Source organism: Scomber japonicus, chromosome 3 (genome assembly GCF_027409825.1).
Source record: "Scomber japonicus isolate fScoJap1 chromosome 3, fScoJap1.pri, whole genome shotgun sequence".
In the NCBI taxonomy this organism is placed as follows: domain Eukaryota; kingdom Metazoa; phylum Chordata; class Actinopteri; order Scombriformes; family Scombridae; genus Scomber; species Scomber japonicus.
In genome coordinates, this window is record NC_070580.1 from 18,700,376 (window position 1) to 18,725,990 (window position 25,615).

A 25,615-nucleotide genomic window follows, 5' to 3' on the forward strand; every position below is an offset into this window, starting at 1 on the left:
TGTTCTGGGTCATTTCCAGTTATAAATAAGTATGACTGGATCTGAGGGGCCAGGGATTGTTCTATGAAAAGGAAATTTCTTAAAGAACATTAACTGATTAACCTCTAAACTGAGAACAAACGTATACAATTAGTCAAAACACTGTTGAAAGAAAAAGTGATGAGAGCGCAATAATAACCGATCTATACAAGTGCCTCTTTTTATTCACATTAACAAACAGTGCAGAAACAAAGACGAGACATTAACAAACCTACAGGAAACATGCAACAAAAAAAAAACAATTAAGCGTTATGTTTGAGCCAACAAACACAGTCTTCCTCAACCGTAAAAAGAAATTCAAACATAGAAAAAAAGCGCAAAAGAAATCCCTCCCATTTGATCCAGATGTTTAGCGATGCACAATGTTGCTAAAATTTTTACCTGTGCTGCTGCTATTGAAATAAACTGATAATTGCATCAGACGTTGATATCCAAATCCTTGTTAGCCTTTGACACACAGCAAACAAAGAGCCCAAACTGATTCAGTTATGTTAACTTTTGGTCGTCATTAAAATCTTATTTTTAAAAAAAACTTCCATCAGAGAACACACCCTAAATTCAAGAAGAATCATAATTTCTCTGGTAAATCCATCATATAACTGTCAAGTCAGAAAACCAAATCTGTACAGACTTAAGTTCAGTTGAAGCAGGTCTGTGTGAGACCTGGAGCCACTGTGGCTACTCCTGCAGTATATTGTGGTCTCCTTACTAAGCGAACACAATCACGTCATTTTCAAACCAGCTGCACGGTGGCTGCTTGTAAGTAACCCTGCAGGTACTGGAGGGCCTCTGCATTCAGGCTGGTGCTCAGCATTGAAGGAACCTGCACCGAAAAAGACAATAAGAAGCGAGAATCACTTATTTGCTTTTTATAAATCGAGCACATGTTCTTTCAGCATAAATCTTCATAGTTCTTCTATTCCAAACACAACTAAACCATGTTATGACATAAAAATCACCACACATTAGTTCTGGCATCACACACTAAATATTTCCTGCATTTCTAGACATACCCTTCCTGGGCAGGCAGTGGAAAGCTTGTGGAGCGACTGGGCCAGCAAGATTTTAGGATTGCCAACAGCATCTCCGATCGGGTCGTGCTCCTTTTTCCCAGCAAAGGCCAGCTGTGAGAATGCAGTCTGATAGCCTGGTGTGTCTTCAATATCAATGAAGTGCTCGTCATCTGGGATACTGTCATCTTCTGGCAACTCAAACAAACCGATGAGGGCCTGGAGCAGTGGGGTCCTGAACAAACACATTAAACGCCAAATCAGTGGTTTGTCCAGAGTTAAACTGATTGGGATTTGTAATACACTGTAAAGCCATGGTCAATAAAGTGCTAGTTTCAGTATGATAATCAAGAACTCAAATCTACAGAAATGTGTCAATTTTTAAAGTTGTACTGCTGAAGAAAGGCAAAGGTTGTATTTCAATGAGACTGATTTCTTACCAGAGTTTAGTGTACTCTGTGTCCATCATCGCAGGACATTCAGTGAGGACTTTTGTGATGCCAACAGCACAGATCTTCTTTTCAACTCCTCCAGATACCTTCTGAACCTCTGGAATAACTATTTTCTCCAACACCATACCAAACATTCTGCAATACAAAAATGTAAGCTTAATGAACTTTTCCACTTGTCTGCAATGAAATTAAACCTAGGACACACTGTTAACCCGTAACGGCTCTGGGATTATGAACACAAGTGTTCTGTATTTAAACTTATGTGTCGCTCATTGTCAGAGCCACCTTTAAAGAGACTACAGGGGGCGAGTGTTTGTTAATCACATCAAAAGGTTTCAGGAAGGGTATTTTTCAATCGTGACCCACTTGAAGAAAATTGTGACTCTAGTATTTAGCAAGAAATGTTTAAATAGTAAGCCATCATTCCTTTGTATTCAAACTGCACTTACTTTGGCTGGATGCTATCAAAAATCTCCTGAAGTGCAATAGCTCCATATTTGACACTATACAAGTTGATAAACACCAAGAAACCTGTGAGAAGAACAAAAAACAAGAAGTCACTAGAAGTTACTTGTGTACTTTGCTCCCACTCCAACTGATGTACACTGTCAATTCTTTGAAGTGAACAGATGTGAGATGAAGAGATAATAAAATATGAATGTAGGAAGTGAAATGACTGTACTAACTCTTGATGAACTTGGTGGTTTTGGAGCTTTGTAGCCTCTGGAAGAGCAAAACAAAGATCTGTTTCCTGTACTGAGTGATTGATTCTCTGACAAAAGAAAAAACAAAGCAAGTCAACAAAACATGTCATGACCTCGACCAATCAATTTCACCAGGCAAAATGTATAGATAACCACTGAGTAGACTAATTATAGTCAAACTTACGGGGGCATATGCTCTATGATGCTGTTGAGCAGGTAAAAGCCTTGGTGGTCATTGGCCTTTGATGCAATGAGCTTTTGGAAAACTCCAAGCAAGCCCGGCTGAGGAGGAAAGATGAGCAAAACAAGACCCGAATGTCAATATACAGCTCACACATGGGATAAAATGTGTCATCCATAAACTAAGAAAAAAAACCCAAAACAATATAACTGCAGACATTTAAAAACATTAATGTTTTCTCTACTGTACACAACACTGTTACCACTTACAATTTTATCAGCAGCAGAGGTGGCAATCGTGGCACCTCCCTTCTCCAGGTAAGCCTGAAGCAGGCGCACCAGAGGAGGAATGTTCCCTGTCCTTTCCCAAAGCACGGGCTGCAGCAGGTGAGGGAATAAAGCCATGTAGGAAGCAGGAATAGAGTTGGAGTGGATTTCTAGGAGGAGAGACATCACCTGGAATACGTACGGGAGAAACTCTGTAACAAGACAAATGGAGGATGAGTGAGGTTGCCTCTTATCAGATGCCAGCAATATTTATCAGCATGTCATCTACACAAAGACAAATTGATTTTAAATGCACACCCTGGACATCGTTCTGAAGAATCTCTGTGAAAACAGGGAAGAGAGCTTCTTCGAAGCTGCTGACAGTGGTGGGGTTGGCTTTGCAGGTGATGCGGACAGACAGGCACAAGGACTCAAACAGGTAGTGGTTGAAGTGTGGCTTGCTGGGATTCTGAAAGTAAGTGACAGACAAAAATGGTTGACACGAGTATTCTGTAAACAAACATCTTTGTTTATCTGTATCCATTAATCAGTATCAAAGTGTGGGTTACCTTGCTGACTAAGAGGAGCTTATGAGTGAGCTGACCAATCAGAGTGGGAATGTAGGGAACAATGGCCTCCTGCAGCAAGGAGAAGCTGCGCATGATGGCTTTAATAATGAAAAAAAGAGAGAAAAGAAAGGAAAACACGATGAGGCTAAAAATAACTTTGGAGTTGGTCTGACTCTGAGTGGGGAGCATTCGGAGGACAGAGGAAAGTCAGGCTCACCTTTCATGATGTATTCATTTTCTGATGAACCAGGAAGAGCCAGAGCCTTGAACAAGTGGTTGAGCAGCTGTTCAGTGAAAGGTGCCATCTCTGCTGGGACGATACTAAAAAATAAAAGCCATACACACACAGAGGAGAGGATGATGTGTTAGAATAATAGACAAGTAGCTTGACCGCAAGATGCAGAAATGTAAGCACACTTTGAACTTTGCTATATTGTTTCAGTCCAGCAGTCTTTTGAAAAACGAATAGCAGAGAATTATTGCATTATTGCAGAGAAAAGTAAATAGGCAATCCTCACAATACTGTGGATAATTACACATCACACATATTAGTAAATATAGTCTTTCAGCTAATGTGGGTTGGATGTAAAGCTTGTTAAGTTCAACCATTAAAATGCATCTGTATTCCTAAAGCCCAATTTCCACCGGGTCTGTCAGCGGCACGTTACAGCTGCGCCACGGTCACTGGAGCTGATAGGTGCCACTATAATCAATGAGAGTGTTTCCACCAGGAGAGTCTCAGCAGCGGCTCTCTGTGCCGCAGCATTTCTATTTTTGTAGGAGCTCTTTCTAACTCGCGACAGCTCAACAGAGCAGATCGCACCAGACAGGAAGTCAGACACAGAATCGGCATAATAAAACTAACGTCTTTCAAAATAAAACAACCCGTGCAGCCTCCTGATCGTATTTCAGCCACAAACACAAATAAACAGACAGATAAAGACACCATCCAGCTACTGACACATGATATAAGCACAAAAATCAAAGAAAATTACCAAATCAACTAAATTTGAGCAAGTGAACAAAATCAGGCCATTTAGTTGTGCTTCTAATACAGTAATTATGGTAGACACTCGTTCTGATTTGATTGGGCTGCCGTAATTACTGTATTAACAGTGCAACTTCATTTTAAAAGGGCAGATTTCTCTCCCAGAGCATGCTCCGCTCCACTGCCGTAACACTCCTGGTGTGAGTTGACACCCGGCAGAGGACTGAGCTAAACCGTGGCGCAACCGTTCCACGCCGCTGACGGAGCCGGTGGAAATCCCCAGTAAAAAGTGCAAATATTGTTTGTCATCCCAGACCCATTTAAAACTTCACTAAGCTGATTTGAGGCACCAGTCAGAATTGCCCTCATTGAACTATAATTATAAACTGAATAGGGTTAGGGTTAAACCCCAACTCATTTCAATGTTCCAATAATGCACTGTACAACTTTTCTATACGGACAAAGGTGAGAGCAGTACTGTAGGAGAAAAACTATTATGATTTATTTGAAGTTCAGCGCTTTTCACTTTATGGTTGGACACTCACAGTGTTGTGTTGTTGGGGCCTCTCATAGTAAACAGCCTCTCCAAGGCATGGGCAGCATAGGTATGCTCTACAGTGCTCTCTGCCTGCAGGTGAGTGATCAGCAGAGGAATAGCCTGCAGCAGCTGCTCCTTAGGAAGCTGGAAGAAAAGGACAAATAGGCCTCAGTCACATATTCATCTGAGCTTTTGAAATTTAAGTTATGTGGACAAGCAAGAGTTCATACCTGGCTTCTAAAGATCATGACATACTTGATGGCGTCTGCCTTCAGCACTGGGAACTCGTTAACTGCAATAATAGATTAATGCTGCTTACTGTATAGACTAAAATTTGGACATTCGAATGTAATCAGTCAGTTTGTTGTTTCCGTTTCCACCTTTTCATTAACTGATCAGCCACTAAACAAAAATGAATACAAAGTCAAAGCCACCCACTGCCCAGGCTGTTATAACAAGAGACATTTTGCAGCTGTACAGAATAGTGAGGCCTTTAAAAGTATTCTTACCATTTTGGGATTTTAAGTCTGTAAGAATGTGGTTCACAAAGAATTCGTTCAGATTCACCAACTCGTTGGCTTGTGTGATTCCATGCTGGTGGGGAAGAAAAAGAACATAATAAGGAACAAGCCAATCATACCAAAATTGACAGACAGTTCATAAAAAGGTCCACTGTATTAACAGCTGCATCAATGTCAATGATACCTTCTGCGTCTGTGCTTTTGATGCCAGTGATGTGACCAAGTAGATGGCGGCATCTTTGTGTTTCCAGTTCGCTCCAGGGTTCTTGGCGTATTCTGACAACATCGAGTTGACATAACCAGAGAAGATTGCTGTGACTGGAGCCTCAAAAAATTTACAGAGGCCTCTCACCAAGTCGCATGCCGCTCTACGCCGAGTGTCGATGTCTGTAAAATAATTGGGACATGGTTATATAAAGGCAAAAATCAAACAGAAGATCTGCACAAACATATCCATCACATAAATGAATGTGTTTGTGCCTACATACTGCTTGTCCTGATTTGTGATGGTGATTTGACAACTAGATCTCTAGTAGATTGGTACATTACTAATTAAAATTGCTGGGAGCTACAAGGACAGTGTGTGGATCTTTTGATTGCTTGTTGTGAAAAGCAAACAAAGGCATGTTAAAAGATTTTTGGAAGTACATACTCTGCACCTTGTTGACATGGTTATGATGATGATAATAATAATCATAATCATAATCATGGATTTGTAACTGTCCATTATTCGAGATGGCTGTATGTGAAAACCTTCCTGTGAAATGTTTCATTTATACATACTGCATAAGCTACCAACTACACATATGGGTTTAGACTATCTTATGAAAGACACCTGAATAGTATTCCAAGTAAAAAGGAAGTAGATAGTTTATCATGTTTTTACCAGATCCTTCAAGGTCCCTCCGGATGTATTCCTCAGAGTTATCTTCAAAAGCCTCTTCATCTGCACCTAATCAGGGATTAATGGCAATTTGGTCAGTATCACACATTATAAGCACACGCTTGTATCAAAGCAAGCAGAGGACTGAATCAGGCTGCCACTGATAACATTTACAGGTGCAATCTGATGACTTTGAACAAAATATTTACTTACTTCTGAACTCCATGTTGGGCACAATGACCTTCTCACAAATGCTAGTGAGTGTATTCTGGTCCTCAAATAGATGCTTGTAGTGTGGCCTTTCACAGACCGATGCCAAGAACTGAATAGCGTTGCTTACAAGCTGCAACAAAGTTGAGGTAATGCATTGTTAGCACCAGGAACATGAACTTTAAAAAGAGCACAGAAACTCAGTGAGGGATCAGTACGCTCACCAGGTCATATTTGACTTCTTGGCCTGTAGAAACTAACAGGTTCCAAATAGCAGTGACGAAACGAGGCAGATACGGCTGGAATTCCTCGTCATACTTCTGAGCGTAAAGAGCAGCGTTGTCACAGATCTGAGACTTCAGCAGCTCCAAGAGACCTGCCTCCTCCTCATCCTAGGGAGTCGTCATAACAGACACAAACAAACAAGTTAAAGAAAACAAGTTTAAAAGACGACTTTATAATACAGCAGTGCTGGAAATGTTTGCATGAGTGAAAAAAGAAGATAATTACATCTGTTTGTAAAAGTTTATTATCCAAAGTCAGTAGGAGGTGAAAATTGGTCATCCAGGTTTCCATGTTGTCTTCAAAGAACTCTGGAAGGTCCTGTATAATAATGCAGAGGACAGTTTTGAGCAGACGTTTCACATCACTGATTGTTATAAAAATACAATGTTATCACTAAAGAGAAGCTGACTAACTCTACATGGAACAAAGATCAACATTATATTTTACTGAATGCTAGTGCATCGTTTGCTTGTAACCATTAAATGGTTTAATAATAAATAAAATGTAATGTTTTTTTAGAAACAAGATCTCTGAAAATCTAATTTAAGCCTTTTAAATGATCTGCAGGAATCATTATCATTATTATCATCATCATCATCATCATTATTATTATCATTATCATTATCATCATCATCATCATCATCAACCATTCTAATGAAATAATACAAGCAAACATGGGATAATTAACTATAATTAGATTGTGTTACTATTTTTAATGCCAAAATGATTGATTGGCTCAACGGGACACCCATGTGAAAATAACACATAAACTATCTATAAAGGATGCCCACTGCATCAATCTTGTGAGTTTTAAGCAGTTTTTAGGGACTTGACATTAATTTTTACAACAAATGAGAGCTTTAAAAACACTTACAATAAAAAAACAAAAAAAGTTCTATGTTCAGCTGTTGACAGCAAGAAATATTGTAAATAAGAGAAACTATACAGAACAGCTCTACCAGACCATCAAACAAGTGCTGAGGACCGAACAAAACCCATAATTCACTGCAAACAAGTTTTCTATGACAGATGTTACAAAGCTGAACACAATCAGTCAACATATCTACTGAATAGATGGAAACCAACTTATTAGGACTACCAGCTATTTGCTGATCCTTTCATAATTCAATGTAGTGTGCTTGAGTACAAGGGATGGCTGAACATGTACAACTATGTACAACATTACATTTTTTTAAACAGAATCAGACCTGTAACTTTACTAAGTGTCAAGAACCAAGAAAACCACAACTACTACTTATTGGGGCTGAAAAATTAAGCAAAACTTTAGTGGAATCGCAATCAAGAAATTTTCAAATTGTGAAAAGTGATATTTCTTAAAAAAGTGAAATAGGTGTAAAATACCATTTTAAATTAAGTATTGTCATGCTGCAGAGATGTCTTGGCCTTCACATGATATTCTACAGACTTAAGAAAACATCGTTGTTTGGTATAGATCCCCACAAAAACCACACCAAATTCATTTTTATGCTTTTCAATCAGAATGAGAATAATGTTGTAAACATTGTCATTCCCTCTAAATATTGTAAATCATATCACATTTCAGTCAAAAATAAATCACTTTTTTTTTTGCATCCTGATCTTTGGTGATCATAAAACCCACAAGGAGCGTCTAGATTATGATGCGCTATTGTTTAAAAAAAAAAAAAAAAGGTTTTAATCAAATACATTTTAAAAACTTAGAAAGAGACTCTGCAACACTCCAAAACGCAAAGCAAATCATTTAAGAATAGACCAAACTGAACTGACCTGAAAGTTAAGACTGTAGAAAAGCTTGGAGATCAGGGTGAGGGAGGAGAAGAGGACCTTCAAGGCATTAACATCTGTAGCATGAGTCTGACACAACTCAATAGTTGCCTGCAACAAAGACAGAAAACAAGCTATAAATGCTTGGTCACATTACAATGTAATTGTGTCTTTCTCAAACATCTCAATATTTGTTAGATATTATATACCAACTAATGTACTAATGCTGTAGTTACTGCAAATCGTTACACACCTTGAAAAGCTCTGTCAGAGGTAGGGCAAATGTGTCCAGAACTAGTTTGATCTCCGACCAAAGTTCATTTGACTTGAACTCATGGCGATACCTTGGCAGAAAAAAAAGCAGAAGGGGTGGGTGGGGGCAAGGGGAGAAAAGCTTGAAACTTTCTGTTTTAAGTGAATGATTTTTTTTTTTTTTTTTTAGATACAACAGATTAGCCACCACAAGTTAGTGTTACCTCTTGAAGAGGGAATGTGCAGTACGTAGCACTCCATTGATGATGTGGAAGTCTCCACTTCTGAAGCGGGTCACCATCTCTGTGAGAAGGTCAGGCCACTTTTGAGGGAAGTCCTCCCTTCCTATAATGCTGATAGCATCACTCAACTGTGGAAACAGATGCACAAACAGTGGCTTGGTTGACAATCTTAGTCCACACTTGAAAATCGGAATAAATAAGACCCCTTGACACACTGTGACATGTGATGATGTACCTGTTTTTGAATCTGTTCTGGGCTACTTAGCATCAGATTTATGATGTTTGCTTTGATTGCCGTTCGGTCTGTATCCGAAATTTTGTTTGGTTCATCTTCAACCTTTGGGGAAAAAAGAAAGAAGAAAAAAATCACAAACATGGATACTGAACTCAGTGTTCAGGTCAACAAGACTAAACCGACAGTTCTGTTCACATTTCATTATAAAATGCATATTTGTTCCTTTATTAACATAAACTGACTGTATGATACAACCTAATTCTTAAAGTCTGATGGATGATATTAATTATTGAGACTCACAATGCGCCAGTTTCTTTTGATGTAGTTTTTGAATGTAACAGCAGCACAGACACGAATCACGGTGTCTTGGGACTTCTCCAGCAAAGTGAGAAGTAATAAGGGGTAGTTCTGATTTCCCTCAACGGACTCAAGAAACTTCTCGGCTAAGAAAGAAAAAAAGATTAAACAGAAAACAAATGTTGTAAAGCAAAGATGACAAATTCATGCAATCACTTTAAATAAATAGGTCAATGAGAACAAGAACAGTCTAATTTGTGCAGGTTCATGTTATCATCATGTTATATTACCTGGGCGTCGGACAGTTGGATCTGGGTCCAGTGTTTTCCTGAGGAACTCTGTGAGGGTTTGTAGGTTGGCTTCATTCAGCTCCATGCTCGTAGCCACTGAGGGTGAGAAACCAGTGACTGAATCAATGTAAGGAGAAACACGGGTGACTAATTCACACACTAAGTTACATGTGAATACACAACTAAATGCTGAGTAATGCCGTCTACAAAATGTAGCAAAGCACTATTAAAAACGTATATTTTACTCGTAGGAGACCGCACAAACAACTAATGAAAGTTACCTAACGTGTGCCAAGTTCAAGCGTTTAGTGCATCTTTAAAATCATAAATGTACAAATCACACTTTCGGCATATGTAGTCCAGAGGTCCTAAAGAAGTTTGAGTCATTTAATGTATCCAATCTGTACTTGACGCTAGCTTACTAGCAGCTAACCTAGCTACACTGCCTCAATCTGGACCTAGGTCGGTTTTAGTGTAAGCTAGCCGGCTAAATATTGACTTCTGCAAGTTGAAATATAAGCACACGGTGGTCAGATAGTTCACCGCCCGGAACTTATATAAAGTTGTATTTGGAATAGTTAACAGCTTCTACATTGTCCCGACACTAAATACATAATGTAAAATACAGTCTAAAAGTGACATAGAGATGGCAATATCCCATTTCCAGTGAATAGACTGATCCATCGGCTCCGGGAAGCCTGCTAATGTTAGCGCTAGCTTGCTAATATGTTTCACGCTAACAATAAAGTTAGCTAATTTCTGACCACAACGCATCAAAGATATTAGACGATGATCCAATTTACAAGTATGGCTCTCTCATAACTGGTAAAAATAGCCAAAGCAATGAGACATCTTACCTTGTCAGTGAATTTCAGTCAGAGGATGGGGAGTCACACTTCAGACCGCACACTGCCAGCTTTCAAACGTCTGCAGCAAAAAGGAACTGCGCGGTCACTACACTGCGCAAGCGCACATGTCAGCCCAGCGCTGTAAGGCACGCCCCTTGTTTGGTCTGAAGTGCAGCAGGATATAGTCTACGGCAGGATAACACAACTGCATACACATACGACATTTACTCGTATTTTCCCAAATAACTATTGACATGTTTTGAGATATAGAAATATACTTTCCTTGGAATAATACAACAATAATAATTTGTGTCTGCTTTGTTTTTTTCCATAAAAAAGTTCAATAATATCCAAAAGCAAGGCTCCTTCTCCTTCATCAATAAATCATAATATGCAAACTTTCCAGGTTTAACAAATAAATGTAAAATCAGCTTTTTAGTATTAAACTCTGCACATACACAGTAAGCTCAAACATCCAACTGAAGGAACAGTAAGAAAAACACATTTTTGAGTGGGTGACCACTTTAAATATTCCAGTAAACTGTGATTCATAATTTTCCTAACCACCATATGATGGCTATATATAGATGTCAAATGTATTGTCTTCTTTAAATCATGAGTTTTAGAAGATGCTAAAATTAAAACAGTGACTGCTATTATAATACAGTTCAAGGGACGCATCTCAAATATCAACATACAACAGATACCACATGTTCAACTCTTCACATTTTAATCATGAAAGCATGAAGGCATTCATCACAGAATTACAGTTGTAACAATAATGCACTTGGAACAGTATATCTGAAATGTAAAACGGAAAACAGCTTCAACACAGAAAGCAGCTCATATGAATACAAACACATTTTTTCAATATAACCACAACACAAAACTTTTTAGTGAGCTTGCCCCTTCTTCCTGTCTCACAGGTCTGGGTACAGAGGCTCAGAATATTAGCATGCTACAGGTTATGTGTCTGACGGATGTTTAAGGTGTCTCGCAGCATTAGGTCGCGGAGTCGCCAAAGTGCATCAGCCATTGTCTTGTGGGCCCCTTTACTCTTCAGCCAATGAGATGGTAGTCTGCTCTCTTGCTCCTTTGTCAGGCGCACATCTTGTTTTTGAACTGAAAGTGCAAAAACAAATTGCAATAAAAAATCTACACCTTGTGTGAGAAATTTCACCATTTTAAATGTATTTGTAAATGATAAAAGCTGAACAAGCGTGATCTCCAGGCTTTATTACCCAAAGTCATCAACATTTTGTGTAGATTTAATCAATTGTAAATAAAAAAACAAGATTAACCTGAAAGGGCTTGGTCCCACTTGCTAATAGTAGATGATTCTGCAGTAAGGCCCTCGATGTATTTAAGATATGCCTCAGAGTGGAGCAGCCTCTGAGACTTGGCTGGAGGGGACACAAACAACGGAGTGGAGGGCTGTTGTAGTGCAGGTTGCTGGCCTTGTCCTGGGTATGGCGGTGGAGCCTGCTGCCCAGATCCCATCAAACCCATCTACACGTAATATAATAAAATGAGAGGTCTATCATTTCTCAAATGGGAACAGACAGCATTTTATCTTAATGACTTTCTTGACTTTCTTCACATTGAAAATGTTGTTGTGTTTAATGTCTAACTGTGCAAACATTGTGTAACTGTCACATAATGGTCAAGTCTACATGGTCTGCTCATTAGGACTTTAAGCACACGATTTGGCATTTTAATCAACTATTCAAACCCGGAATAAAACACTGAAAAAGGAATTTACTTTCCTTCACAGCACAGATTACCTGTGATCCATGAATGTTTCCTGCTCCAGGTCCTCCTCCCATACCGTTGATGCCTGTGAGGATATTCAATATCAAGACAATGTCCCTCACAATATTTTGCACATTCCTGCACAGCCCTGTATTATTTTGAAAAATAGTTGTTGTTCATTTGTCACTTATGTTTCTTGTATTTTACATTACTTGGCTGTTTTACCTAACCCTAACCTATTTGGCAATAAAATTGTTTCTGATTCTAATTCTGAACATGAGATATCATACTAAGTATAATATTTATACTTAATATTTTATAAATATCAAAAAAGTGCAGTAGGCCACTTGACATGGGTTCATATCACAAATACTAAATAAAAACCCAATACTACAAATCAGTGTCATTTTATCTGTTAGAACTCTCGAGAATGCCAATCATTAAAGAAAATAAAATTTCTCAATTTATAGTATAATCTACATTGCGGTAAAGAGATTAACTTTTTTGTGTGAGTGTGTGTCAACCACATTACCAACAAGGTAATGAGCTGAATAAACAACCTAGTCCCAGCTGAGGCTATGTGCTCTCAACTGACTAGTCAGCAATTTAAAGACCTCAGACTATTGGTACAGGTAGCCCCTCCAGCAAGTCAGATTGGTAGACAGGAAGCAACTGCGTGGCAGGTGGGGTGGCTATGACAGCACTCTTACCAAAGTATGGCATTCCAGGGAACCCAGGCATAACGGACAGGAGATGTTGGGGAAAGACAGGCACCCCCATGTGATGTGGTGGTATGCCAGTCATACTAACCATGCCTTCAACATGGCCCTGCGGGGGCATCATAGCTGACCTATATGCACCCATCATACCTTCTTAAGAAGGAACAGTAGTAACACAAAACAGCAACATGCATCAGTCAAACATGCATCGACTACTTCACTACCAAGCATGCATTTATGTTAATTTATATGCTTTGATGTAATCTCCAGATCACTATGATTGACATGAATGGAAATGAAAATTAAAAAATGCACAATGAGAACAATTAGATGCACATGCACTACTCTCAAGCATTAATTTAAACCCAATTCTTAAATAGTGTACAACAACATTTTAACTTCCTGTTTTTCATTTAAATGAAAGCACTCCCCATGGGCAATAATTAGAGTGTCTGCTATATGGAGCCCATTATGATGTGAAGGTTGAAGCATAAATGGTGTTGTACACCAATCAAGGTTTGGACTTATGAGTTAAAAGAAATAATGTTAGAGGCAATAACAATTAAATCACAGCACTGCAACATCACAAACATGCTGATATGAATGTGAGTAGGAAACTTAAAAATAAAAATAAATCTAGCAGTTCAGCTTCTTATTCCAGCCTTCTAGAGTACACTGCGGACCCATCTGGATCTATGAGGGGTTACCTGACACAGGTGTCATGCTGGGATTTAGCATCCCCATGGGGGTTGGAGGAGGCACCACCCCCATCAGTGCCCCTACTGGGGTACCTGTTCTAGGGGATGTCTGATGCTGGGCCCTGTCACGCTCCTGCTGCTCGGCCACTTTAGCTGCTCGCTCTGCAACATAATAAAATATGAGATGTAAATCTTTTATCTTTTACAATATTTGAAGCACATACATCTAGATTCATACTAGAATTAATGAAGATTAATAAAGGTTCCTTTTCACCTTCATATTCTGCTTTCCTTGTACTCTCCAGGTTCCTCCACTCTGTGCCAACAAGGCGGCTCAGCTCCCCAAAGGAGAAGTCTGGGTGCTGAGCTTTTATGACCGCTCGCATCTCACTGCTGAACAGGATGTAGCCACTCATGTTGATCTTCCGCTTTGAGCCCTCTTTCTTTGAAAGACCCTTTATGGATTTTGGTGTGGACTGCAACAATAGACAGGAGTGCTAATTACAAAAAAATGCTACCAGCTACTGTTGATTTTTATTTTTTATTTTATTTTACATGTGTAATTGAATATACCCAGCCTGACCTGTGGAGGGGTATAAGGCATGATATCCATGTCACTAGACATGGAAGATTGTATCTGAGGAAGAGACTGATCCCCTAGCTCGCCATCATCATCCCCAAGATCCTCTAGCTCCTCATCTGTCATATCAGCAAACTTAGCTTCCAGTTCCTCAATTTTCCTGTCCAGCAGAGGAGAAGGTTCCTTCTGGGGCACTATGAGCTTCCTACATAAGAAAATCGGAAAATATGCTAGGTAATAAATCCACTTTTTCAAGTTTCTTCATGTAAGAACACCTGACTGCAATACTGCCACTTTTTCTTTCATGAAGCTGACAAACAATCACAAAATAGGGTATAAAATGTTATTGTATATGAAAAGAGACAGTCATGCATTACATACACAGGCAATGCACAAGTTATTCACCTGAAATAGTAGATTTCATCCTCCACCACCTTCCCAGATGGTGAAAAGCGCTTAAGACCCTTGAACTTCTTCATCTGCTTCTCACTCTCGATGTAGCGACTCTCACAGAGCAGAACATTCTCTTCAGGCACTTCAGTTGGCCGACATGACAGGTAGTCCTTGAAGGACGACACTACACACTTTCCTGTGAAACAGGCAACATGATTCATTGAACTATAAACATTAAACATTATGCTAAGTAGTATTTTGTAAATATAAATTGCTGGTTTTGAGTTCAACACAATGTACATTACGTGAGGATACCTATGATGCAGGTCATGGGACAAGTCTCCTCGAGGTTGCTAAGAAACACTTCCTTCTTGTAGAACATTTTAGTGGGCTCATGCTCTGTTTCCTCTGGGTGGATGAAGATGGGCCCGTAGAAGTAGCCTGCTCCATCTCGCATCCACATTTTCTCAATCCTGTTCAGTTTTTTAAAAAGTTTAAGCTGCACAAATCAGTCAAATTTTGTATATTTATAGATAATGCAACTACACACACATCCACCCATATGGAGTCCATGAGCTCATAAAGGATGAGATCCAGGTGACGTGTCCTGTGGACATTTAGAACTAAAACATTTAGGCTATTTGTATTAAACAGCATCTAACACGTACCGTATGCTAATAAGACTTTTATACAGTATGCATATACTATTCAGTATATTAATGCATTTACTCCACCTGCCCACTCGATGGCGCACTAGTCCATGAGAACCTATGTAGACACAGTCTCCCACTTTCAGCCACAGGTTGTTATAATAGAGCTGCTCATAGTACTGACATCCTGGCTCCCCATTGGTCATATCCATTGGAACATCCTCCCTCTCCTGCAGACACAAATGTATTTCCTGACAACAGGCTGTATTTCGAATGTCTGTTCTGTTAATCTCTACAGAAATGACCAACTAGAATTTACCTTGTCTACAATACCATCTGTCAGTTTGCTGTCATCTGTGATCTCTGGTGGTTTCTCCTCTTGTTTGGGGGCAAACATGGATGCCACACGGACTACAGGCAGGGGGACCTCTCTAGGAACAAACCGAACTGAGCTCAAGGGCATGGTCCACATCTTGATCTTCTTGAAGGACTTGGACTTGGCAGAGTAGCGTGACTCACAGACATAGACATCGTCGGCTCTGAAGCCTTCTGGGTGGAGTTTGAAGTACTCCTAAATTCCCACACACCCACAAAAATATCTGGTCAAAACTGAATACACATTCAAAACAGCCAATGCTCAAAAACAAAACCTATACTTGGCAAACATTAACAAAGAAAACAGCATTTACCTTCACAAACATGACCACACATTTGCCCAGAATCTTGCTGACAGGAGCTTTGTTGTAATAGTCGCTCTTAAATACTTCCTTCTCCAAGAACTTGCGTGTGGCAAGATGAAATGTTTCATTTGGCCTGTAGAACCAGCAGCCATACAGCCATTTCTCACCTGCATTTATTAAAAGTGGAAAAATCAGACTAACTTAGATCTGGTCTCATTAAAAACAATTCCTTACTGAAATGGAACACTGACTTGAGCAGATAATAAATATGAATACTGCTTTTCTTAGAAATACTATTTATTTTCTGATTAGTGCTAAAAGGACTGACCAGTGTCATCTTGCCAAAGGCGTTCAATGTAGATGATATGAGGCTGGAGGTTAGGCTCTGCAGGCTCCACATACACATAGTCTCCCACATGGTACATACTGTCCTTGAAGCTGCAGTCCTGACTGTATGTGCGCTGCAGGCCAGACTGCCATGATCCTCCAGAGTCCTCCCTCTTCTCAGCTTCTGGAAATTCACAGCACACTCAGTAAAACAAGGGTACATGCTGAGACAACGCATGGTACATCAGCACTTTAAGATACTGTGATCTTTCATAAATACTTAAAACAAGGAGTACCCCTTTTCTCCTCTTCCCTCTTGATTTTGTCCTCTTCAAACTCCTTGGGAAGCTTCTCTTTCTTCTCCTTTTCTACATCACTATGCAGATGCTTGGAGGTATAGCTGAGAGTGGGAGACATCAAGATCTCTCCATTCTTGCACAGCTCGTCTCTGATCCTGATGAAGAACTGCTGCAGCTCCACAGCATCTTCAAATATCTCAGAGTCGGTCCTGTAATGAATGAACATATGGTGTAACACTAACTGTGGCTTACTTTTGATATAATAATCCTACAACATCAATGCACAGCAAAATAATTTCAACAGTCCCTCACCTGTTTGAACGCCTGGCCTTTTCCAGCACCTCAAACATGTGGTCCTGAAAGATGTCAAGCCTTTTATAACGACCTCGATCTACATTTTTTCGGATAATCTCAAAATTGAGTGGCGGCTTTTCAGGATTAGCAGGATCGCGAGCAGGAATCTCAGCCAGTGAATCACTGTAGCAACGGCCCTCATCGTCTTGGTGACCCAGCACTGACACAAAGAGACTGCGGATAAGTTCCTGGATGAGGCGTGGCACATCTGGCACATGGCCGTCATCTCCTCCCTCCAGGTCACGTCTTGTCTCTAACAGCACCCTGTGCAGCACTAGAGCGTCGCGGTATATCAGCGACTCAGGCTCGTTGTAAGTACAGGCATTGTTGAACATGAGCACCAGGTCCTCCACAAGTGCATCCACGTCCTGATACTTATTGGCCAACATGTGGCTCTTGATCTTCTCCATGTCCACTGGTTTCTTGATGGCAATGTAGTAATCAGGCAGCTCAGCACGGGACGGCAGCCGCAGGAAGATTGTGCTGAGGCGACGGCCCCGCTTATCTGTGTAGTTCTTGACGGACTCATAGAGCTCATTCAACTTTTGCTGTAAAGGTGTAAGATATTTGGACTTCTTCAGAGTAATGCTGTTCTTTCCTGCAATCACATAAAATAACAGAAGTGTATGTGTGTTACTAATGACCAATCCACTAACTCACACATTTGCCTCAATTTGTTTCTGTCAAGTGAAGTCACGTACTTATTTTCAACTTTGGGGACATCATGTCATCATCATCTGTTGGTGGCCCAAGATCCTTGCGTCTGTCTTTCATAATCTTCTCTAGGATGTCAGCATCATTGTAGACCTTGAATACATCAGAGGGGTTGATCATGAAGAGCTCTTGCATTCTGTACACACTTTCTCTCATGCTACAGCTTACTTACAATTGATTATAACCTTCAATAAAATATTTTTTCCAGACGTGTGAATCTGTCAGAAAGATTATGGATTGAGAACTTAAAAACTGCTTTCAAAAAAGCATAAATGAAATGTTAAGTATCTTACCTGGGAGCCTTCTTCATTGTAGTGTCGAGCATTGCGGAACATCAGCTTCATATCTTCCACCATTGCATCTTCAGTCATGTATTTGTCTGATCGAATGTTGTGCTCAATCATCCTTAGGTCCATTGGTTCCAGGATGACTTTGTAGTAGTCCGGGTAGTCTTTCTTGGAGGGCTTGACCATGAAGAGGTCGCACAGTCTACGACCAGTGCCAGCTTCTCGTGCCTCAGCCACAGCGCCGAAGAGAGCTTTCATTCGGTTTTTCTTTGTATTCTTCTTGTGACTGGGAATAAGGTACAAATTGACAAATAAATGTTACAAGGATACTCTCTCTCCTTCAAAAAAAAAAAACCCCATCAACAATAGAGAGTTAAGGAAGTAAAATGTGACAATGGGCACCTTTTTCTCTTTGTGCTACTGGTGTCAGACGTGGCAGAGGAGAGCATGCTGTCTCCATCGTCATCATCTCTCTGTAAAAGCTCCTTTCTCTTCATCTAGACAGATAACAGGTGATTCAAATAGTTATCTGTTATCTGATAACTCAAATAGTTAGTATTCTCCTTAAAATCACCATGTCTTTGGTATTCAGGAATGCACAAAACGTGTAAAACCTTCTCGGCAAATCCAACACAGATGCACAACAATGACAAGTGGAAGTTTGTACTGACCTGCTGAATGTGTTGAAGTTTGAGGGCGCGCTTGTAGATGGAGGAGTGAGGAACATTGTAGCGTTTGGCATTCTCAAACATCAAGGTCAGATCAGAGTCAATATGCTCAACACTCTCATATTCATTGTTCTTCATCTTGTTCCTGTGGGGAATTACGGGCTCTCACATTTGGGAAGGAGGGCACAGAAATACTGTACTGTACAGTGAGTGTGTATGATGCCATAGGGGTAGAAAATAAAAAAAAAGAGAGAATGTTGGTGAAACAAAATGAAAACAAATCAATGATGAAAACATGTACAAATCAGAAAAGAATAAAAAGGTAGAAGCAGAATTGGTTTCCATTAAAAGTTCCGTTTGTAAATTCTAATAAATTTCTGTTTGGAAAGGTTAATTTCTGTATTATTGCCACTAACACTTTCCAGTGTAATAAACACTGATGTTCATTGTAAATTCACAGCAACTATTTATACACCTGCTTTTTGTTTTTGAGAACCTTTTTAAAAAGGTTATTCAACAGATATTCTCAGGTAATCTTCACCAAACTATCATATCAGTGAATGCCTGCTTTGGAGTTTTGTTTTATTTAGTTTTTTCACAGGCTTACTGCTCTTTTCTTAGCAAAAGGCTTTCAATTTTAATATTTAGATTTAAAACAATGTCAAAAGATATTAAATGAGTGTTCGACATCACAAAAGGTGGAAAGAAAATGAAAACAAATTCCCTAGTGGAGATGCTGTAGTTACTGAACCCACACAAACAATGTTGAGCATTAAACTTGTATGGCTATTGTGGACATGTATGAACACATGAAGTGAGGCTAATTCTGTTTTTGCCATACTTGATCTGATGAAGGCAGATGGGTTGACTGATCTGATGGTAGTAATCGGGATAGTCCTTCCTTAAGGGCAGCTGCAGGAAAGGTTCAGAGATCAGCTGGCCTTGGCTGTTCCTGGCACCTCGTACAGCTTCATACAGCTGGAAGATGGGGTTACTCATGTCCATGTTGGAGGTCATACTCTCTGCCTCAGATTCCCCCTCATCATAGTGCACGGACCCTAAAAGTTGAAGGAAGAGATAAACAAATAATGACATATTTGTCACACTGCAATACCCAGTGGATGCACGTCTGCTAAATATTGAAATAAAAAGTACCAGAGAGTATGCCTTCCTCATCACTTTCATACTGAAGAGCCATGGTAATAGCTGAGAGGCGGTCTCCCTGTGCAGTTCTTCTATTTCTGTCAGAGACAGACAAAAAAAGAGTTCAAATCAAAAGTTCATATGACTTTATTCTACATTATTCTCAGTGTTGACTCCTTTGTACCTGATGCGAATGCTGGACTTGATTGGTTCTCCGTGCTCCATCTCAGACTTCTTTTGCGCAAAAATCTTTTTAATGGTATTTGCATCCTGGAACACATATGTAGGTCACAGGTTTGTACATCAAATACTGCTAATGCCATGCACTGAGTATCATACTCTTAATTACACACTCACCTTAAACACCTGCGATCCAGGCTCATTATAAGTCTTGGCATTTTTGACCAGCAAATCTATGTCTTTAGCCATTGCGCTGACACTCCTGTAGTGGCCCATCTAAAAGCAAATACATTTATTGGACATTTTATCGGCAAAGTGTTGTCAATAACTCATCATATTTAAAAGGAGAAAGTAAAAGTGTCATACTTGAATCTTTTGAGCAATGATTTTCAGATCTATTGGCTCCTTAATGATGGCATAATAATCTGGATATTGCTAAATTAGAAAAACAGAAGATGGGAAACTCTACATCAAAGCCAAGTCACTCATTTTTATGTTAATTTCTTAAGTCATACTGAGGTGCTCCCTACCACTTTGGAGGGCAACTTTTGGAAGAGCTCGCTGACCAGACGGCCAGTCGGCTCTGTGTAAGACACCACGGCATCTAGCAGCTGTTCAAGGACCTCTCTCAAGCAGGTAGGTGCACTCTGGTGTATACAAATAGTCACATAGCTTAGGCAAGGAAATACAGTATCACCGTCAATGATATAAATATTGTATGTACATATATATTCAAACTATAGTGCAAGACAACTACTCTACTGTGACTGTACTGGTCTACGGTTTTCAGTACTGAAAGTTAAAATATTGTTTATCCTTAAAACGACTGAAACTCTAAATCTGTCAGTGGTGAAATTTGATACAACTGACAATATGAGACTATCACAGCAGTTATCTATGATCGTGCTTTATGTACTTTAATTATTTAGACATTATAAAAAGGAATTCAACAAAATGCTAATAATTCTTCAAATTATATATACCAATCACAAATCACAAATCACAAACTAATCTATCAATTATTTTCTTGATTAACCAATTAGTTGTTTGGTCTATAAAATGTGGGAAAATTGTGAGAAATGTCTATAATAGAAGACGAATAGAAGTAAAACACAAAATATTCACATCTGAGAGGCTACAACAAGAGAATCTGGAAATTTTTCTTTAAAAATAAGGCTCAAAAGAAATTATCAAAGTGGTTGGCAATTCATTTTCATCAAATCGATTAATTGTTGCAGCTCTAAAATTTTGTGTTTAGAAGAACAGACATATCTTGTGGAGGTTGATGTTTGCCCTACACTCTAAATGAAGAGTCATGATAAATCCATGCTTTCAGTAACGTATGCGAGTGTCACCTCATCTTCAGTGGACCCTCCGGGGTTGTCTTGAGCATCATACCCATCCTCATCATCATCATCATAGTCTCCTCGCTGAACAAACTCGTTCTTGGTTCGCAGGTAAAGGTCCCACAGTTTACAGGCTGCCCTGTACTCAGGACTATCAGACTACACACAGAAAATACATTTATAGTAACAGCCTGAGCCATTCTTTTATTTCCTTCACACATCATATACACAACTGTAATTGTTTTTTTATGTTCTGGATAATATATTTTTTACCTTATAATAGGTTTTTGCATTGTTGAATAAGAGCTGAAAGTCACTGGTGAGTTGTTCAACATCATCATACTCCTCCATCTTTAATTTCTGCTGGATCTTCATCATGTCAATAGGCTGAGACACCACCAGGTAATAGTCTGGTTGATTCCTTTAAGATACAGAGACTTGTAAATATTCAGTCTATTGTTTGTGTTAGATTGCTAGATTAGTATTAAAAGTAATTTCAGAATAATCTGCACTCTCTTCTCACCTTCGTTTAGGAGCTCTGATGAACAGCTCGCATAACATCCTGCCCTGGTCATCCTTGTAATCTCTGACTGTGTTGTACAGTTCGTGACATACAGCAATCTGCAAAGGCAAACATTAAACACTAAACAGGATGCATGCCCTTTCCGATGTCTGTTAAAAAAATCAATCTGCATGATATCATAATTCTGAGAGTATGTTAAAGAAGAAAATAACAATAACTAAAATCTGTAAAATTACAGGATCCACAGTTGGAATGTTTGAGGTCCTTCTCCTCTTTCTCCCATTTGAAGGCACTAAAGATGAAGCCTGGCTATCGTCAAAATCTCCTCCACTCACACTGCTTGAGGGGGAGGTCGCCCTTCTCCTTTTCAAGGCCATGACGAACCCCTGAAGTAAAAGAACCAGTAAAGAAACAAGTGTCACTGCATTGACAAGATCTCGCAGAAGAGACATGAACAACAAAATCTAAACAATGTATAAACTCTACAAACAGAAATAATAACCTCAATGAGGGACACTGGCTGGACTTTCTGTACTGATTTTTTATTAATATGTTACAGAAAAGTATAATTATTGCCACTTACGCTTTGTACAATATGATACAAGGTGATAAATCACAAGTGTTTCACTGGTTACCTTTACAATACTGAAGAACTAAGCAGTCCTTAATAAATAAGCGTTTATGTCTCTCGAGAGGTTTGTGTCTCTTATTTTACAGGTATCAGAATGATTTCGCAAAACATTTATCACAGTCAGAATACAAAGCCAATACAATTCATAAACCATAGATAGCAGTAAAGAACATGAATGAATGGAGGGAAAGGAAAATATTTCTTCCAAACGGTTTGTGGAAGACTTTAAAACTATTAATCTAAGAATATTTTACTGGATCATCTTTTTTTCACATTAAGTAACTTCCCACATGTGATCCATGATGAGGAATTTGTCACTGGTGTACTAATTAAATGCTTTACTTCAGAATTCTGCTCTCATATTGCAGTATAATTTAGCAATTCAAATGTTATGGGGTTTTTGTTGGTTTGTTTGGTTACATACAGCCTCTTGATAAGTTGTATGTTCCTTATTTTCATTTTATAAAAAGGTGACAACCCTGCCTACTGCCTTGTATCACCTGAAATGACCTTTCCTCTTGCAGCAGGACCAAATGCTGGCAGGTCTGCAGGTTTGACTCATCAAAAATGTTCCCTAATGTCAGCCAGCTGCGCACACTGCAGTCCAGTGAGCACACTGACAATGAGCACACGTACAGAGCAGCAGCAGCTGTCTGTCCACGTACCTGACCGCCGCTCAGTGTATAAGCACACAGACACAAACCACCGGACAGCTAACGTTAGCTATAAATATGAGCTAGCCTTCTCCATCACCCAGCGTTAGAGCCGAGACAAAGGCATCACTGTAATAATGTTACAAAGCAGCCGCTTAAAGCTTTCGACGACACTTGATGTTCACACAATATTTCAGTTTAACAACTTAACATAGTTGTGTGCTTACCTTTCGCGGACACGTCAATACACCCACAAAATCTTAACCATCAAGAAAGCCAATCACTTATCGATTTTAGTCAGAGGGACAGAAGTGTGAAGTTAGCAACAGGCTAGCTGACACTTCCGCTTATTTACCTTCATAATAAAAGCTTATATCCATGGTAGACAGTTTAAAGATACATGTACTTTATTTGAGTATTTCCATCTGCACACTTCCCCTCCACTACATTTCAGAGCGTAATTAATAAGAATGCTTCTTGTTTGGCACCTAATTACTGCTTCCTGACAGGCCGATGTTCATGATCAATAATAAATAGGCTATTATTATTAAACTAATGAGAATGATATTCCATTACATCTGTTATTCAGCATTTGATTACTTTTTTAAATAACAAAATAATAATTAACATTAGCTAACCTGCATTTTAATTGATGGGTTGGGGGTGCTGGCCCAAAGAGAGCCACTAATTTAGACAACGTTTGACCTCTTACAAAAATCAAACATCACATATCCGATGTCTGGGTTCTTCAAAGCTGTCACTAACAGGAAAAAAGTGTTATAGCCTATCACTGAGGTCTAAGTCATGTTATGGTTTTATTTAATTCCCATCACCTACTGCAACAACAGTAAGTAGTCTACTTGTCCTGACACTTACATAGGCCTACAGTTAAAATAATTTTAAAAATACTCATTCAATTAAAACTTAGAAATCAGTGTTACAGAATTTGAAGACCCATAAAATCCAAGGCATGAATGTGTTTTTAATATTTTGATAAATTTAAGTCATCTACACTTATTAATATTGAAAGTAGTTGTTATGTAACATTTTGGAATGAAACCCTCTTAAAAAAAATCAAGTTGGCTATAGTTTAGTTTAATCTCCAAATGTTCTTTTCCTTTTTGTTCAGAGAAGCACTTTGTGATGAATGAATGAATTAATTCATTCATTCATTCATTCATTAACTAATTAATTAATGTGAGAGGACTGGTTGTGAGGGAGGAGAGGTGGGGGAGATATGACCTGTTTTTTGTCTACCAGGTGTTGTTTTTTTAAAGTTTAATTTTACATGGATGGCATCTTATTGTTGTTTTTTGACAACTAATTTCAATGTCTTGTTTCTCCTAGAGACTAAGGACTAACTCCTCTAACCATGCAGAGGGAAGTTGAACTCATCCCGTCAACCTGGGGCTCTATGTGATTTGCTCAGTCACACCCCCTTAGATTGGGTCAGGGTAGTCTAAACTGTACCCTTGATACTACGACATTATACGGATTAAATTGTATTAAGGATACATTACTAATGTAGGGAGACTGTAAATTCTGAGTTGGTTTTGTGTTTAGGCCTGTACAAAGCTGTATAATATGCTAGATGTATAGTAACTACCTACACCCATACTTAGCTTGGATTAATGTTCACTTATAGAGAGGAAGATGAGCATTGGGCTGAACTGTGATTACAGAAAGAAGAGACAGAACACTGAAGACAGTATAAAGGGATCTGAAAAATACAGCTACTCAGTATATAACAGTATAGTAATTTAAATGAGCTCCCCCTATACCAGCATGGACATTAAAATATTGCTTAAAGATGAATGCATCAGTGTTCATGAAAAGTCATTTATATAATATATTCAATATATAACACTGTATGCAAAATAAATAATTTTATTTGTGTTACTTACACTGCCAAATTTTGACTGGCATTGTCAGTGTGCTTTGGATTAACTATATATTTTTGGTCAAGTGCTCACTTTACTTTTCTATGCAACCAAAAATATAAGAACATATCTACATAACTTGTTAGTGGTTTATTGGAAACTGGTTTGAACACCTGTGACATGTTGACACAGTTAGACTGTAGCTACATCCAGTGTCAGACTACACACACAGGTTATTCAGACCCTCACAAGATATCCTCAAATGTTTTATTTTGTCCAACCAATTAAATTCATAATAATGTAAGCAACAAATTCTCTGAGGGCCTTAAACCAGCAAATATTTGGCGCTTTTGTTTTAAAAACCTAAAAGGTTACTCAATAATCAAAATAGTTGCCTATTAATTCTCCATCAATCAATCAAATAATCAAATAATCAACTAATTGATTAACTGACTAATCCACTCTGCCTACTTTTACCCAGAATCATGGAGAGATCTAGTTTCATGACAACTGAGCAAACTCAAACTGCTCGGTAGGACCACGAAATTTGGTTAAAAGTTCAGG

General features: G+C 38.9%; 2 protein-coding genes across 2 annotated transcripts; both read right to left on the minus strand.

Annotated features, from left to right (window-relative positions):
- Positions 1-191: 191 nt before the first annotated feature.
- Positions 192-10,641, minus strand: cse1l (CSE1 chromosome segregation 1-like (yeast)). The gene is made up of 25 exons (XM_053315323.1): positions 10,584-10,641; positions 9,727-9,822; positions 9,440-9,582; positions 9,140-9,241; positions 8,887-9,032; positions 8,664-8,754; positions 8,414-8,521; positions 6,872-6,964; positions 6,586-6,753; positions 6,365-6,494; positions 6,155-6,220; positions 5,453-5,655; positions 5,257-5,341; positions 4,978-5,039; positions 4,755-4,891; positions 3,439-3,542; positions 3,222-3,319; positions 2,971-3,121; positions 2,656-2,864; positions 2,390-2,487; positions 2,188-2,273; positions 1,951-2,032; positions 1,490-1,636; positions 1,053-1,284; positions 192-862 (listed from the first exon to the last, which is right to left on the minus strand). Exons 2-25 carry the CDS (start codon positions 9,809-9,811, stop codon positions 773-775), a joined length of 2,916 nt encoding a protein of 971 aa, XP_053171298.1. The 5' UTR covers positions 9,812-9,822; positions 10,584-10,641; the 3' UTR covers positions 192-772.
- A 699-nt stretch (positions 10,642-11,340) lies between these two features.
- Positions 11,341-23,489, minus strand: pbrm1 (polybromo 1). The gene is made up of 30 exons (XM_053315238.1): positions 23,399-23,489; positions 22,124-22,273; positions 21,888-21,985; positions 21,638-21,785; positions 21,374-21,523; positions 20,549-20,665; positions 20,385-20,453; positions 20,196-20,294; positions 20,023-20,108; positions 19,851-19,936; positions 19,537-19,753; positions 18,699-18,840; positions 18,430-18,524; positions 18,034-18,313; positions 17,728-17,833; positions 16,985-17,624; positions 16,670-16,881; positions 16,375-16,557; positions 16,056-16,213; positions 15,686-15,937; positions 15,451-15,596; positions 15,032-15,189; positions 14,729-14,912; positions 14,327-14,528; positions 14,018-14,219; positions 13,753-13,905; positions 13,037-13,198; positions 12,359-12,411; positions 11,876-12,083; positions 11,341-11,696 (listed from the first exon to the last, which is right to left on the minus strand). Exons 2-30 carry the CDS (start codon positions 22,262-22,264, stop codon positions 11,533-11,535), a joined length of 4,911 nt encoding a protein of 1,636 aa, XP_053171213.1. The 5' UTR covers positions 22,265-22,273; positions 23,399-23,489; the 3' UTR covers positions 11,341-11,532.
- Between the last annotated feature and the right edge of the window lie 2,126 nt (positions 23,490-25,615).